General features: G+C 47.2%; 1 protein-coding gene across 1 annotated transcript; it reads right to left on the reverse strand.

Moving 5' to 3' along the window:
* Window positions 1–5,527: 5,527 nt before the first annotated feature.
* Window positions 5,528–5,761, reverse strand: Ctxnd2 (cortexin domain containing 2). The gene has a single exon (XM_051157713.1). The coding sequence runs from the start codon at window positions 5,693–5,695 to the stop codon at window positions 5,528–5,530; it is 168 nt and encodes a 55-aa protein (XP_051013670.1). The 5' UTR covers window positions 5,696–5,761.
* Window positions 5,762–14,944: the final 9,183 nt, after the last annotated feature.

The following is a 14,944-nucleotide window of genomic DNA, read 5'->3' on the forward strand; positions in this document are numbered from 1 at the left end:
TCACCATCGGAGACCAGGTGCTCCTGTCTCCTCTGGACCAATGACCAACGTCCCTCAGCTCTTTCCCTTAAATGGCAGGGCCCCGTCAAAGTAATTCTTGTGACGCCCAGAGCGGCTAAGCTAGAAGGCTTCCCTAACTGATCCACCTAGCTCACCTCAGGCCCCTTCCTGCATATGGACTCCAACAGGACTCTGCTCCCTTAAGCTCCAGAGGACGCTAAGAACAGCTACCCTGTCTCCTATTCCAGAAGAATGACGCTTTACTCCTGCAGCCGTGTTCGACCCTACGGGATTGGACACGTGTTTCCCTCCTCCCGTTGTTGTCTGTTACTGCCCGGCTGGCGCTCCGGAGAGGTCCAGGGTCGGGTCTCTGGGGCTGGATGCGGAGGATGCCCTTCCAGTTTGCTTCATCTCTTGGGTGTCCAGGGCTGATGGTTCAGGCAACTGATCAGGACTGAAAGAGGAAAAAGGAAAGGGAGCCTAGGGACTGGCTGTACTGCGGCTGAGGAGGAGGGCTTAAACGGACCACAAATGTCCTATGGCTGAGGCTGTAAAAGCAGCTTCTGGCTAGAAGCTGCACAGGGGTCATAAAGGGAGGCTCTGTGATCTGTAGACAGGCCTCTGCGGAGATCTCCAATAAATTGGTGTAAACTTAGGCTGGGTAAAAAGCCCTGAGTCTGCTAACTTATTTGTGAATCTGCAGCGAAGTAAGAAATAAGAGAGACCCTGTCTCAAAAAAAAAAAAAAAGAAAAAAAAGAAAAGAAAAAAAGAAACAAGAGAGAGATAGAAAATAAACCACTCACACACACACACTCAAGAGAAAAGGCGGATGGAATTAGGCATCTTGACTGCAACTGAAGTCAGTTTCCCAATCTCCAGCACATACATTCAAGAGAAAAGGTGAGCCGGGCGTGGTGGCGCACGCCTTTAATCCCAGCACTCGGGAGGCAGAGGCAGGCGGATCGCTGTGAGTTCGAGGCCAGCCTGGTCTACAAAGTGAGTCCAGGACAGCCAAGGCTACACAGAGAAACCCTGTCTCGAAAAACCAAAAAAAAAAGAAAAGAAAAGAAAAACCAAAACCGAGAGAGGGAGAGGGAGAGGGAGGGAGAACGATTTAGAATCTATACTAACATTATGGTCTAGAGCTGTGTCTCCATGTCGTGCAGCATCTCCTTTTGCCAATATGTGTGTGTGCACGAGTGTGCACACGTGTGTGTAAAACCTTGCCAGGCTCCCTCCCATGCCAGTCTGAAACTCCAATAATTCTGCACACACTATGATGACGGATGTCACTTGTCAACCTGACAGAGCCAGGACCATCCTGACCGCACGAGTTGGGGTGAATCGGCCCGCCCACTGTGGGTGGGGCCGTTCTCTCTTCTGAGCACCCTGCACTATGTAGGAGTAGAGAGGTCAAGTTGAGCACTCACTACCAGGCTTTCCCCACGCTTCCCTCCTGACTGTGCATATAATTTAAACAGCTGCTCCAAGCTCCTGCTCCTGTGACTCTCCCCACAACGGTGAGAGGCCATGTGCCTTGGACTTTGAGCTAACATAAACCCTTTTTCCCTTAAGTTGCTTTGATTGGAGTATTTCATCCTAGCAACAAGAAAAGAAACTAAGATACGCACCTGTGATAACTTGTAAATTAAGCACAGGAGATTAGCAATCATAATTAATACAATAAAACAATTAAAGCAATTTCCGGACTGAGGAGTCATTCTTACCAGAGATGTTGCCGATCTTCAGCCTACGAGTTTTTAAAATTTGCTGCTGTTATTGTTGGGTCTCTCTGTGTAGCCCTGGCTGTCCTGGACTCGCTTAGTAGACCAGGCTGGCCTTGAACTCACAGAGGACCATCTACCTCTGCCTCCCAAGTGCTGGGATTGAAGGCATGCGCCACCACTGCTTGGCCTTAAAAAAATTTTTTTTTTTTTTTTTAAATTTGGGAGTCAAAGGATAAGAGCACCTGACAGAGGTCCTGGGTTCAGTTCTCAGTGCCCGCACGGCAGCTCACAGCCATCTGTAACTACAGTTCTAGGGCTATATCATTGACCAGGCACATAGATGGTACACAGACATACATGCAGGAAAACACTAATTAGACTCATACACATGAAATAAAAATTAAAAATCTAAAGCATACTTAAAATTTTATTTTTTATGATTCTTTTTTTTTTTTTTATGGGTTGGGTGTGGTGGCACACACCTTTGATCCCAGCACTAGGGAGACAGAGAAAGGTGGATCTCTGTGAGTTCAAGGCCAGCCTCGAACATGGTGAATTTCAGAACAGCCAGAGCTACATGCTGAGACCCTTTCCTCAAAAAGCAAAGCAAATAAAAAATATCTTTATTATTTTTGATTATGTGTAGGTGCATTTGAGTGCAAATGGCTTCAGAGGACAGAGGCATTAGATTCCCTGGAGCTGTAGTTACAGACAGCTGTGAGCTGCCCTGTGCATACGGCAAACTGACCCTGTGCCCTCTGCAAGAGCAGCAAGTTCTCTTAAGCGCTGAGCCATCTCTCTAGCTCTTTTTTTCTGTACTAGTTGAGAACTTTTGACTTTGCACTTACAGAAAACACTTTACAGTGTTGGGAGGTGGGGGGTTGGGGTGTAGTTCAGTGGTAAACACTTACCTTTCATGTGATAATTTCTGAGTTTGGGCTTCAAAATTCTGAGCAGTCCTGTGAGCACAGGGGGAGGCGCAATTCAAGGCTCCGTCACTTCCTAAACAATTATAGTGGAATATAGTGCCCTATCCTCAAGATAGGAGGCCTTGGCTCCCAGCATTACTGCAGTCAAAATCCTTTAGAACCTTTCAGAGTGTGGTGATACAAGCCTGAGGTCCCAGCACTTGGGAGCTGAGGCAGGAGGATAACTGAGAGTCTGAGCTGAAAGCCAGGCAGGACCTGGCCACCCCATCCCCAGCCCTATGGTTATTTTTGATGCCTGGATGGTTGAATGCTGGGATGTGGAGGGGTGACTAGGGCAGTGTACAGCCTGGCCCAGCAGGGGTCCAAGTTTCCTCTGAGACGACTGCTTGCTGGTCAATGTGGTTCCCAGGTGACATAGCAGAATCACACTCAGGATGATGGCTCTCAGTTCACACTCACAGGGTAGCTTCCTTTGTCTAGAGTAGTTGGTGGGCATGGCTGGATGCAACCATTTTTATTCTCCGTTGCGGCCACAACAGAGCCAGTCCTCCTTAGAGTAGCTCTTTTTGAGCTCCAGCAGACCAGATGCCCCCTTTCTTCTTCTTCTTCTTTTTTTTTTTTTTTTTTTTTTCTTTTTCTGAGACAAGTCCTCTCTGTGTAGCCTTGGCTGTCCTAGAGTCACTTTGTAGACCAGGCTGGCCTTGAACTCACAGCGATCCACCTGCCTCTGCCTCCTGAGTGCTGGGGTTACAGGCGTGCGCCACCAAGCCCGGCTCGATGACCCCTTCCTTACTAGCCAGTTCCTTTGTGGATTTTCTTGCCAACCCACTCTCAAGTTTCTCTACCTTCACACTTTAGACAGTGGAGACTTACGATTTCCTTTTTGTAAAAAGCTCTCTCAGGCTAGGTGTGGTGGTGGCACTCACCTTTAACCTCAGCACTCAGGAGGCAGAAGCAGGTGGATCTCTTTAAGTTTACGGCCAGCCTGGTCTACAGACTGAGTTCTAGAACAGCCTATCTCCAAAAACCAAACCAACCAAACAAAAAAGGTGGCTGGATAGCTGAGCGTGGTAGCACATACCGGGAGTCGGGACACAGAGGCAGTTGGATCTCTATGGGTTCAAGGCCAGCTTGGTCTACACAGCAAGTTCCAGGACAGTCAGAGCTGTTACACAGAGAAACCTTGCATTGAAAAAACAAACAAAAAGGTCTCTGGAAAACCGGTGACAGGGTGACCTATCAGCTTCCTGTGATTGTCACAACAAATTGGCCACACTTCCTGGTGTGACGAGACAGACGTGTATTCTCTCACAGCTCTGAAGAGCAGAGATCTGAAGTCAAATAGCTCCTGGCCTTTTGAATAGCATCATGTGAAGGAGTCCACACCCACGCTGCAGTCGAGGCCGCGCCCCGGAGGCTCCCGCGAGAATTCTTGTCTCTTAGCTTCTAGTGGTCTTTGGCCTGTGGCTGCATAACTGAGATCTCTGCCTTCATCTTCATCTTGCTGTGGTTCTCCTCTTCCCCAAGCCTCCCATCTCCTGAGGATGGCTTTAAAATAGATCTCTGACCCAACCTAAGAACTCAGTCCTCGGGCTGGAGAGATGGCTCAGAGGGTAAGAGCACTGGCTGTCTCCCAGAGGCCCTGAGTTCAATTCCCAGCAACCACGTGGTGACTCACAACCATCTATAACGAGATCTGGCGCCCTCTTCTGGCCTGCAGGTGTATGTGCAGGCAGAGAAGGGAGCAGATTTGACATGAAGAGGTCTTGCTGGATGTTTATTGTAGTGAGAATTTTGTTGTTGTTGTTTTAACACTGAAATGTTTTGTGAATATGTTTTTGTTTCATTATTTATTTATTTTACTTATTAATTTTTGGTTTTTCGAGACAGGGTTTCTCTGTGTAGCCCTGGCTGTCCTGAACTCACTCTGTAGACCAGGCTGGCCTTGAATTTACAGTGATCCGCCTGCCTCCGCCTCCCGAGTGCTGGGATTAAAGGCTGCGTCACCACGACCAGCTATGTTTTTGTTTTAATCCCAGATGTAGTATACAGGGCTGCTTCAGATTGTCCAGAACTGATAACTATAATTTGTCTCGTGCTCTGGCAGAAACTTGATTTTGCCAGCTGAAGCTAGTTTATGTTTGGAACTCTGGGGCCTCCTTAGAGAGCATATCAATGCCAGAACCCTAAAAAGCAGTGGCTGCTGCTCCTGCTGCTGCTGTTTGTGGCTGAGTTGCTGCTTGCTGGTTGGACATATCCTGACCATGAAGATCAAACTCTCTCCAAGGAACTCGACACCCTTAGCCATCAGGAATGGTCTAATGCTATCAATGCCCCCTTTCCCCTCCAGCCTTTCCCATTCACCCAGTGATGGGGGTTGGAAGGGATGGGGGTGGTGTCAGGAGGTAGGAAAACAACCCAACCAAGTAGCCCAAGGCCGCTTACACTTTACCATTTCTGCATACCTTATATTTGTAAGGAACAAATCAAATTGGCAACCTCCAAGTCAGCTTCTAGTTCAGACGGGCCTCAGCAAACGCAGTGTTGTATTACACTAGATCATTAAGATGTTTGTTTTGTTTTGTGTAGGAATCTTGAGATTCCTGTGTACTTGCTGCAGAGCACAAGATGGGAAGTTTGAGAAATGTGGAGGTAAGAGATTATAAAAGTCTGGATCATACGCAGCAATATAAAAGATTTGAAATCTCGTGATGGAGCATAGTTTGTAGTCCTGGTACTTAGGAGGCGGAGGAAAGGGAGGGTTGGGTTTGAGGCAAAGCCCTGGCTGCCTAAGCTCCTGCCAAACATACCCCCCCCCTTAGAAAGATCGCGAGTCTCTGGTGAGGGGGTGGACCAGCGTTTATGGTTCTTTAGCTCAGGGATGAATCTGTGGTTGCAGAGCTGGCCTCATAGGGATTCTTCACAAACTTTATACACCGAACAACCATCACTATTAGAAACAGGATCACCAGGACAACAAAGGCAATGGCAAAGCCTTTGTCCACATCGACACCAAGGGACAGGCTCGGGTCTTCCATGAGTTCACACACCTCCTACTATCTTCCAGATGCAGCTACCTCCTAAGGTGTATCTTCAGATTTGTCATGTTTCTAGGAAAAGTAAAAAAAAAAAAAAAAAAAAAGAAAAGAAAGAGCATTAACAAGTTCGTTTTTCGTCTTGTGCATGTTTGCGCCTGCATTAGCCGTTTGTGGAAACTAAAGGGACCAAGGGTTGAAAAAAAAAATCAACATTGATTTATGAGCCGGGTACGGTGGTGCATGTCTTTGATCTCAGCGCTCGGGAAACAGCGGGATCAATTTTATTCCTGATGACTGAGGGTTACATAGAACTTTGTGGGGGTGTAGCTGGCAAATCCCGGGTGGGTATGTCATTGGCTGAAGGGCTGAGATGCCTTATTAACATGATAGGAATCCTGAGTGCTTGCTGGGTGGAGAAAGGGAGTTGTGTCACAGACAGGAGGACACGTCGGAGAGCCTTTGCTTGACAAAGTTCCACAGGCCCCCGACTGTCCAGCATGCTCTCCAGACATCCAGAGCAGCTGATGAGGCTTTGGTTGACAAAGTTCCAAAGATCTGTGGCTGATCACCACTGCCCTTAAATGTTATGTATGTCCAAGTGTGAAAACTACCTTGAAATCTGCTTTTTCTTCTAAAACTTTCTATTTCTCACTTTGACTGTGAGCCCTGATGAAACTTACACAGGGAAAACTTTTCCCAGAGGGAAGGTTGAAAGAAGTCATCTGGCCAAAGGCTGGAGACAATGACAGAGTTCCTGGCTCTGGCTGTGTGCACTCAGGCAGAAGCTGCTTGGAAGAAAGTTAGGACCTTCACATAACAGTACCTGGCTGGATACTATTTACAGTAGAAAAGTTTCTTTAGAATCTGCTTTGAGAGCAATAGAAGGTGGGCTTGGAACGTCATGCTTTACAGAGATTTTACAATAGAGGACCCTTTGGCACTTGGCCTAGGCATGGATAGCACACCTCTTGGTTTGAGACTAGAAATAGTCAAGTTTTTCTTTTTCTTTTCTTCTTCTTCTTTTTTGTTTGTCGAGACAGGGTTTCTCTGTGTAGCCTTGGCCATCCTGGACTCACTTTGTAGACCAGGCTGGCCTTGAACTCACAGCGATCCGCCTGCCTCTGCCTCCCGAATGCTGGGATTAAAGGCGTGTGCCACCATGTCCGGCTCTTCTTTTCTTTCTTTCTTTCTTTCTTTCTTTTTTTTCTGAGACAGGGTTTCTTTTTTGTTTGTTTGTTTGTTTTTGGTTTTTTTTGTTTGTTTGTTTTTCTTTTTGGTTCTTTGAGACAGGGTTTCTCTGTGCAGTCTTGGCTGTCCTGGACTCACTTTGTAGACCAGGCTGGCCTCGAACTCACAGTGATCCGCCTGCCTCTGCCTCCTGAGTGCTGGGATTAAAGGCGTGCGCCACCTGCCCAGCAAGTCTTTTATTAGAGAACATTTAGCTCAAGCTAAGTTGCTATGACAATCACAATAGCCTTAGCCTGGGGAAATTTATGATTAAACTTTCCTGAGCATTGTTTAAGAAATAATCAGGTTATGCTGACCATTGCTTGGAAATTGATTTTTACTATATGCTTTATTGTAGGTTATATAAAACTGTTTGTATTTTCTTGTTAGACTGTTTTCTTGCTTTGTTGCTTTTTGAATGCCCTAATGTTTGTAAAAGATGAGAAAAATCAAGCCGGGCGTGGTGGTGCACACTTTTAATCCCAGCACTCGGGAGGCAGAGGCAGGTGGATCCCTGTGAGTTTGAGGCCAGCCTGGTCTACACAGGAGTCCAGGACAGCCAAGGCTACACAGAGAAACCCTGCCTCAAAAAGCCAAAAAGAAGAAAGAAAGAAAGTACTGGGGTTGGCCCAAGGGTAACAATAAACAAGTGGCAGAGACAGCGAGGAAGCATGTGAGAGACAGGAAAATAAAGTTCTCAGCTTTAAGCCTTCGGTTCCTCGTTCCTCAGCAGCTGGCTGCTCTAGGCAGTTGTTCCCCAATGGTTGGTCTCCCTTAACCAGCTGCTCAGTTCTCCCCACAGTGGATCCGCTAAGGCTTTCTCTCCTCTGCTTTTCACTGTTCCCTGAGCTGGTCTGCGGGAAAGCTGGACCTGTAATTTCCCTAAGGACTACATGAATTTCCTCAGGTAGGTTTGTGGGGATCCCGGATTCCCCCCAGGCAGAGAAGAGGAAGTGTAGCCAACAAAGGGCGTCCTCCATTTTGCACAGAGCTCAGGGCTTTCTGGTAACGGCTGCCTGCGACCTTAGTAGCACGGTTTCCCAACAGGTCTACATCACAAGTACTTGGTCAGCTGGAGTTACACAGTGAGACTGTTGCAAAAACAAGAACAAAAAACCCAAAACACTTCAATTCCATATCCCTCTCTGACTTTTCTTCTATTTCCTAGAAAACCTATTGTACAAAATTTGTGTAATTTTTCTTTGAAACAGGATTTCCTGGCTGGCCTTGAACTCATGAAAATCATCTTTCCTGTTCCTCTTGAGTGCTGGAATTAAAGGCCTGCCCTGTTGCAGGATCTTTGATTCCAGAGATTGTGAGCTGTAAAAACCTGTCTTTTGGACTGGAGAGATGGCTCAGAGGTTAAGAGCACTGGCTGCTCTTCCAGAGGTCCTGAGTTCAATTCCTAGCAACCACATGGTGTCTCATAACCATCTATAATGTGATCTAATGCCCTCTTCTGGCATGCAGGTGTACATGCAGGCAGAGCACTGTATATATAATAAATAAATCTTTAAAAACAAAACAAAACAAAACAAAAAACCCACCTGTCTTTTGTTTGGTACAGTTGAACCCTAACACACACCTTTAATCCGAGATTTTTCTGTACCCAGGATTTAATAAAGTTAACCCTAGGTCAAGAGGAGAAGCAACAAACCAGCTGGCAGGGATTAAAAAGTAGGAGGGAGTTCTGTTTTGTTTTTTAAGATTCATTTTTATGTGTACAGTACTCTGCCTGCATGTACACCTGCAGGCCAGAAGAGGGCACCAGATCTCATTATAGATGGTTGTGAGCCACCATGTGGTTGCTGGGAATTGAACTCAGGACCTCTAGGAAGAGCAGCCAGTGTTCCTAACCTCTGAGCCATCTCTCCAGCCTGAGTTGAGGTGGATTTAAGACAGCAAGTAGAAGTAGAAGAAGCTCTTGTGCTTTTAGCTTTAGCTCTTGAGCTGCTCAGCTCTTTGGCCTTTGGCTCTTTTGACTTTTAGGGCTTTGAGCTAGTAGACCTTTGGCCTTGGGTTTTTTGGCCTTTTCCTCCTGGGCTGTCAGCTGAGCTAGTGAGCTTTTGGGCCTTTTCCATCAGGACATGAGCTGAGCAGGAAGGTCAGCTGGGTGCTTTCTCTGCCTCTCTGAGCTAGCAGGTTTTCACTGCAGCATCTGGCTCCTGAGTCTTTATTGGTAAAGCAGAACATTTGAGGTTTTCATTGAAAACAATGCCACCACTCCTGGCTTCAGTTTTCTTTTTCTTTTTTCTTCTTTTTTGAGGTTTATTTCTATTTTTATATATGTGTGTGTCATTTGTATTTGTTTGTGTATGCCGTGTGTGTGTGTGTATGCCATGTGTGTTTGTGTATGCCATGTGTATTTGTGTGTGCCATGTATGTTTGTGTATGCCGTGTGTGTGTGTGTGCCATGTGTATTTGTGTGTGCCATGTGTATTTGTGTGTGCCATGTGTGTTTGTGTATGCCGTGTGTGTGTGTGTGCCATGTGTATTTGTGTGTGCCATGTGTGTTTGTGTATGCTGTGTGTGTGTATGCCATGTGTGTTTGTGTATGCCGTGTGTATGTATGCCATGTGTATTTGTTTGTGCCATGTGTGTTTGCGTATGCCGTGTGTGTGTGTGTGTGTGTGTGTGTGTATGCCATGTGTATTTGTGTGTGCCATGTGTGTTTGTGTATGCCGTGTGTGTGTGTGTGCCATGTGTATTTGTGTGTGCCATGTGTGTTTGTGTATGCTGTGTGTGTGTGTGTGTGTGTGTGTGCCATGTGTATTTGTGTGTGCCATGTGTGTTTGTGTATGCTGTGTGTGTGTATGCCATGTGTATTTGTGTGTGCCGTGTGTGTTTGTGTATGCCGTGTGTGTGTGTGTGTGTGTGTGTGTGTGTGTGTGTGTGATGTGTGTCTGGTGCCCATGGAGGGCCAAAGAAGGAACTCATATAACCTGAAGCTCATGAGCATCCAACTAGGTGCTGGGAACCCAGCTCAGCACTCCTGGGGAACCCAGCTCAGCACTCCTGGGGAACGAGTGTCAGGTGTCTTAGCCAGCGCACCATCCTCGAGCCAGCTGGGTAGTAGCGTAGCATTGTTCCAATCATTCTTTACTGTATTGTTATTCTCAGCCCTTGATGAAATTTCATGTACATCCAGAAATCAATTTTCCATGATTAAAATTTAGTTCAGCAGGGCTAAGCTTTTTATTTATTTTTTTGTTTTTCGAGACAGGGTTTCTCTGTGTAGCCTTGGCTGTCCTGGACTCTCTTTGTAGACCAGGCTGGCCTTGAACTCACAGCGATCCACCTGCCTCTGCCTCCCGAGTGCTGGGATTAAAGGCGCGCGCCACCACGCCCGGCTCGTCAGGGCTAAGTTTGATCGCCTATCATTACAGCACATCTGGAGCAGAAATGGAAGATTCCTCCTTGCAGGCTTTCTCTCATAATGTGCGAAGGTGCTGATGGGCACTGGGGTTGGGAGGAGTTGTGAACAAACTGGCACAGTAGTGAAGAGCGTTACTACTCTCGCAGAGAAACTGGGTTTGGTTCCTAGCACCCATGAGGCAGTCGACAACCATTTTTAAGTCCAGTTCTGGGGAATATAATACTGTCTTCTGAGTCTAAGCACACACAGGATACACACACACACACACACACACACACACACACACACGTACATGCAGGCAAACATTCCTACACGTAAAAAAAAAAAAGTTTTACATTTTACGCACTTATGGGATCCTGTGTGACGTACAACTGAACTGCCAGGTACCGTTGTGTTCACTGTATCGTTGTATGACAGTTATGGGGTATTGGAGGATATCTGATCTCATCACGAACTGTAAAAACCTGTCTTTGATCCCAATGTGATCCATGAAAGTGAACTGTAACTCCGTTTCTTGTGGTTTGTTGAATTAAGCGCCCCAACACACACACACACACACACACACACACACACACACACACACACACACACACTCCCCAGTGTTTCCCTCAGCCTTCTGGGAATCTAGCGCAAGGAGCTGCTCCTACCCAGGCACGCCTGCCTCCGCGCTTGGAGCCCTGGAGAAGCTGGCTGCCTGGGGGCTTGTTCTGAGAACCGGTCCCAGGAAGGGCTGAGAATCCCAATATCATCCTGCACTGTGGGGGAAGGGCGCCCAGGGCTTGAGGGGGTGCAGGGTAGCGGAGCTCTCTTTTCCAGAATAAGACAGCCCAGAGACAAAGAACTAGGTTTTAATTCATGTGCTAACTCTCATACATTCAGTCTAGGGATGAGAGGCCTAGCTAAGCTAACAAAAAGGGAGACAAAAAGCCAGAAAAACCGGAGGAATGGCCAAAAGGCAGAGAGGACACGGGGAAAAGGACAAAAAGCGCTCCCCACTTGGGGACCCCGGGTTTTTAAAAGCCTGGGTTGTGGAATGGAAGGGGAGAACCCGGGAAATCTTCCAGGGGCTAGTCTCCGGATTGGAGTCTCTTGCTAATTCAGAGGCTGCTTTGAAACGGAATGGAAGCAGGTGAGTTTGTGGCCAGCAGCAGCCAGGAGGCAGGAGGGAGGCACTCCTTTCCTCTGAGCTCAGGAAATCTGGCGCTTGACCTCTGTCCCTCAAAGCCCTAACACACCTTAATCTAAGAACTTTCTGTCTTTTGTAAACAGGTGACTAACGTGTGGTTCAGCCAGCCTTACAAACACCTTTAATCCAAGAGCTCTCTGTACACAGGATTTAATAAAATTAGCCCTAGGTCAAGGGGCGGAGCAAGAAACCAGCTGACAGGGATTAAAGAGTAGGAGGGGCTTTGAGTTGAGGGGTGTTTAAGGCAGTGTGGAGAAGCAGAAGAGGCTTTTAGTCTTTAGCCTGAGCTTCAGCTTGGCTCTTACAGCTCCTCGGCTCCTTGGCCTTTGGCTTTTTGGTGAGCTGAGCGAGCAGGCTTTTGGCCTTGGGATTTTGGATTTTAGCTGTCTTTTTCCTCTGGGATGTGAGCTGAGTAGGAAGGGCAGCTGGGTGCTTTCTCTGCCTCTCTAAGATAGCAGGTTTTCACCCCAGCATCTGACTTGGGATTTTTTTTTTTTTTATTAGCAACAATAGGGTAACCAATGGCTTTCTGAGTAACCTTGAGGCATGTTCCACAGGAGGGAATTTATGCTCGGTACTGTAAGCTGGTCACAGTCCTTCAACTGGAGATGTCATACGCCCTAGTGTGGCAGCTACTACTGTTTTTTGTTTGTTTTGTTATTGTTGTTGTTACATTCGACATGCTGTGCCTATCTGTGTCCTGCCCTCCTCTGAGCTCCCGGGAAGCTTGCTGGGGGGGGGGGCGGGAAGCACCCATCAGATTACATTTGTGTTTATGGATTGGTGCTCCTCTCTGTAGACGGATTTTAATGCAGCAACACGGCTGCTCTGGTAAAGGATCACATCCAAAGACCTAAGTCTCCGTGATCCGTCTGGAATGCAGACTGGATTACGTGCCATCTGGCTGCAGGACTGGCATGCCTTTCCTATGCACCTTTAATCCCAAACAATATACAGTGAGGCTAATTTGTAGAAGGCGGCAACCATGTTTGAAAATAACGTTTAGGTGGCTGGAGAGATGGCTCAGAGGTTAAGGGCACTGACTGTTCTTCCAAAGGTCCTGAGTTCAATTCCCAGCAACCACATGGTGGCTCACAGCCATCTACAATGAGATCTGGTGCCCTCTTCTGGCCTGGTGGCTCACATGCGGGTAAAATACTGTAAAATGAATAAATAAATCTTGAAAGAAAGAAAGAAACAAACAAAGAAAGAAACAAGAAAGAAAGTAACGTCTAATTGAGAGATAGACACAGTGACAAACCATAGAAAGATTTGACAGAACAGGACATGTCCAATGCTCACAAGAACAGAGAGGAAGTTGTGTTCGGTGGCGCAGGCCTATAATCCCAGCACCTGGGAGGCCAGCCTCAGTGAGAGTTCCAGGCCAGCCTGGTCTACAAAGTGAGCCCAGGACAGCCAGGGCTACACAGAGAGACCCTGTCTCGAAACAAAACAAAAAGTCACTTTAAATTTTTGGTTTTAGAGCTGATTCAGGCCTTCATAGCTCCTCTTTCTCTGGACGCCCTAGATACTCCCAGGAGAAGCAACAGGAAGAAAGAAACCGGGAGAAGTCAAGTGTTCCTCGCTTAGTGAGCTGAGTGTGGCTACAGTGTGCCGATGGCCTGGTGGCGTTCTGGTTAAATCTGGTTGTGTTTACGTGAACAGCATCTGTGGCATGTTTTTTGTTGTTGTTGTTGTTTTTGTTTTTGTTTTTGTTTTTTTGTTTTTTTGTGCAACGTTAATCTGTCATTGACTCTTTTAAAATAGCACTGTCTCGGCAGAGTGCACCGTCACATGCCTCCGATCTCAGTGCGTCGGAGGCTGAGGGGGTGGGGGAGGGAATAGCATTTCTGCTTGCTGACCTCATAGCAAGACCTGTCTCACACAGCAGCAAACTTGTCATCCTAACAGGAATGCCTCGCTGATGGTCGCCATGGCCTGTGGGCACTGCCCCTGCTCCTGCTCCTGAAAACCATGATGCCCTTTAAGAGGCATTGTTAGGCCTAGGGATTGCAGAACCAGTCTTATTTTTTCCCCCTAGGAGTATTTTGCCAGTGTTTGTACAGCCCCCGCTGGCACTGGTTACAATAATGGCTTTCACCTTCAGAGCCCTCTAGCCAAATTTCTATGTAGATACAAGATAAGTGTACACGTACTTTATAGTTCACTGAGTCTTGATTGAAGTGGGTTGGCAGGTCCTGGGGGCATTGGTCAGTGGGTTAAAGTGCCTGGGTTCTGATGCCCAGCACTCGCATGAAAGACACATAGCTCTTGGGGTCTCCCTGGCCAGCTGGTCTAACTGAAATGGCTACTCCTAGGTTCAGTGAAAGATACTATGTCTGGGACTGAAGGCATGCGCCACCACCGCCCGGCCAGAGCACTTATCCTTGCAGAGGACCCTGGTTCCAGTCCCAGCACCCACGTGGTAGCTCACAACTGTCTGTGACTCTCATTCCAGGAGTTCTGAACCCTGTCCTGACCACGGGCACCAGGCACTCAGGTGGCACATACACATGCTTGTGAACAATGTACTCACACATAAAATAAAACACAACTTAAAAAAAAAAACAACTAAAAACAGCTGGGCGTGGTGGCCCACACACCTTTACTGCCAGCACTTGGGAGGCAGAAGCAGGTGGATTGCTGTGAGTTTGAGGCCAGCCTGGTTTACAAAACAGTGCAGGGCAGCCAAGATAACAGAGAAACCCTGTCTTGAAAAACTAAAAACAAAATAAAACAACCCCCCTAACAAATGTGGAAAGTGTGTAAGGTGGTAATATATCTTTAATCCCAGCACTCGGGAGGCAGAGACAGAGACAGGGGGATCTTTGTATGAGGTCAGCCTGGTCTACACAGAGAGTTCCACGACAGCCAGAGCTACACAGAGAGACCCTATATTAAAACAAAACAAAATGAAACACAAAACCCCAAAACAATAAGGTGGGGAAGCAACTGAGGAAAACATCCTGACGACATCTACCTCTGCCTCCACATAAACCTGCAAAGGCGCGGTGGCGCACGCCTTTAATCCCAGCACTCGGGAGGCAGAGGCAGGCGGATCGCTGTGAGTTCGAGGCCAGCCTGGTCTACAAAGCGAGTCCAGGAAAACCAAGGCTACACAGAGAAACCCTGTCTCGAAAAACAAAACAAATTGAAAAACTATGTGGGGCTGAGACTACGCCTCAGTGGATGAGTGCACATGCTCAGCATACGCAAGGCCCTATGTCCAGTCCTCAGAACCATTACAAACAAACAACAACAACAAAACAAACCCAGATGTGGTAGCATATGGCTACAGTTCCAGTATTTGCGAGAAAGTGGCAGAAGAATCAGGAGTTCAAGGTCACCCTCAACCAAAAGTGGCAGGCACCGAGGGAACTGCTCAATGCCAGAGTGTTTGTTTGGAAGGCACAGCGCCCTGGGTTCAAGCTTTAACACAATAAAAGTATGAAAAAAATAT

This window comes from Acomys russatus, chromosome 15 (assembly GCF_903995435.1).
Source record: "Acomys russatus chromosome 15, mAcoRus1.1, whole genome shotgun sequence".
NCBI classification, from domain to species: domain Eukaryota; kingdom Metazoa; phylum Chordata; class Mammalia; order Rodentia; family Muridae; genus Acomys; species Acomys russatus.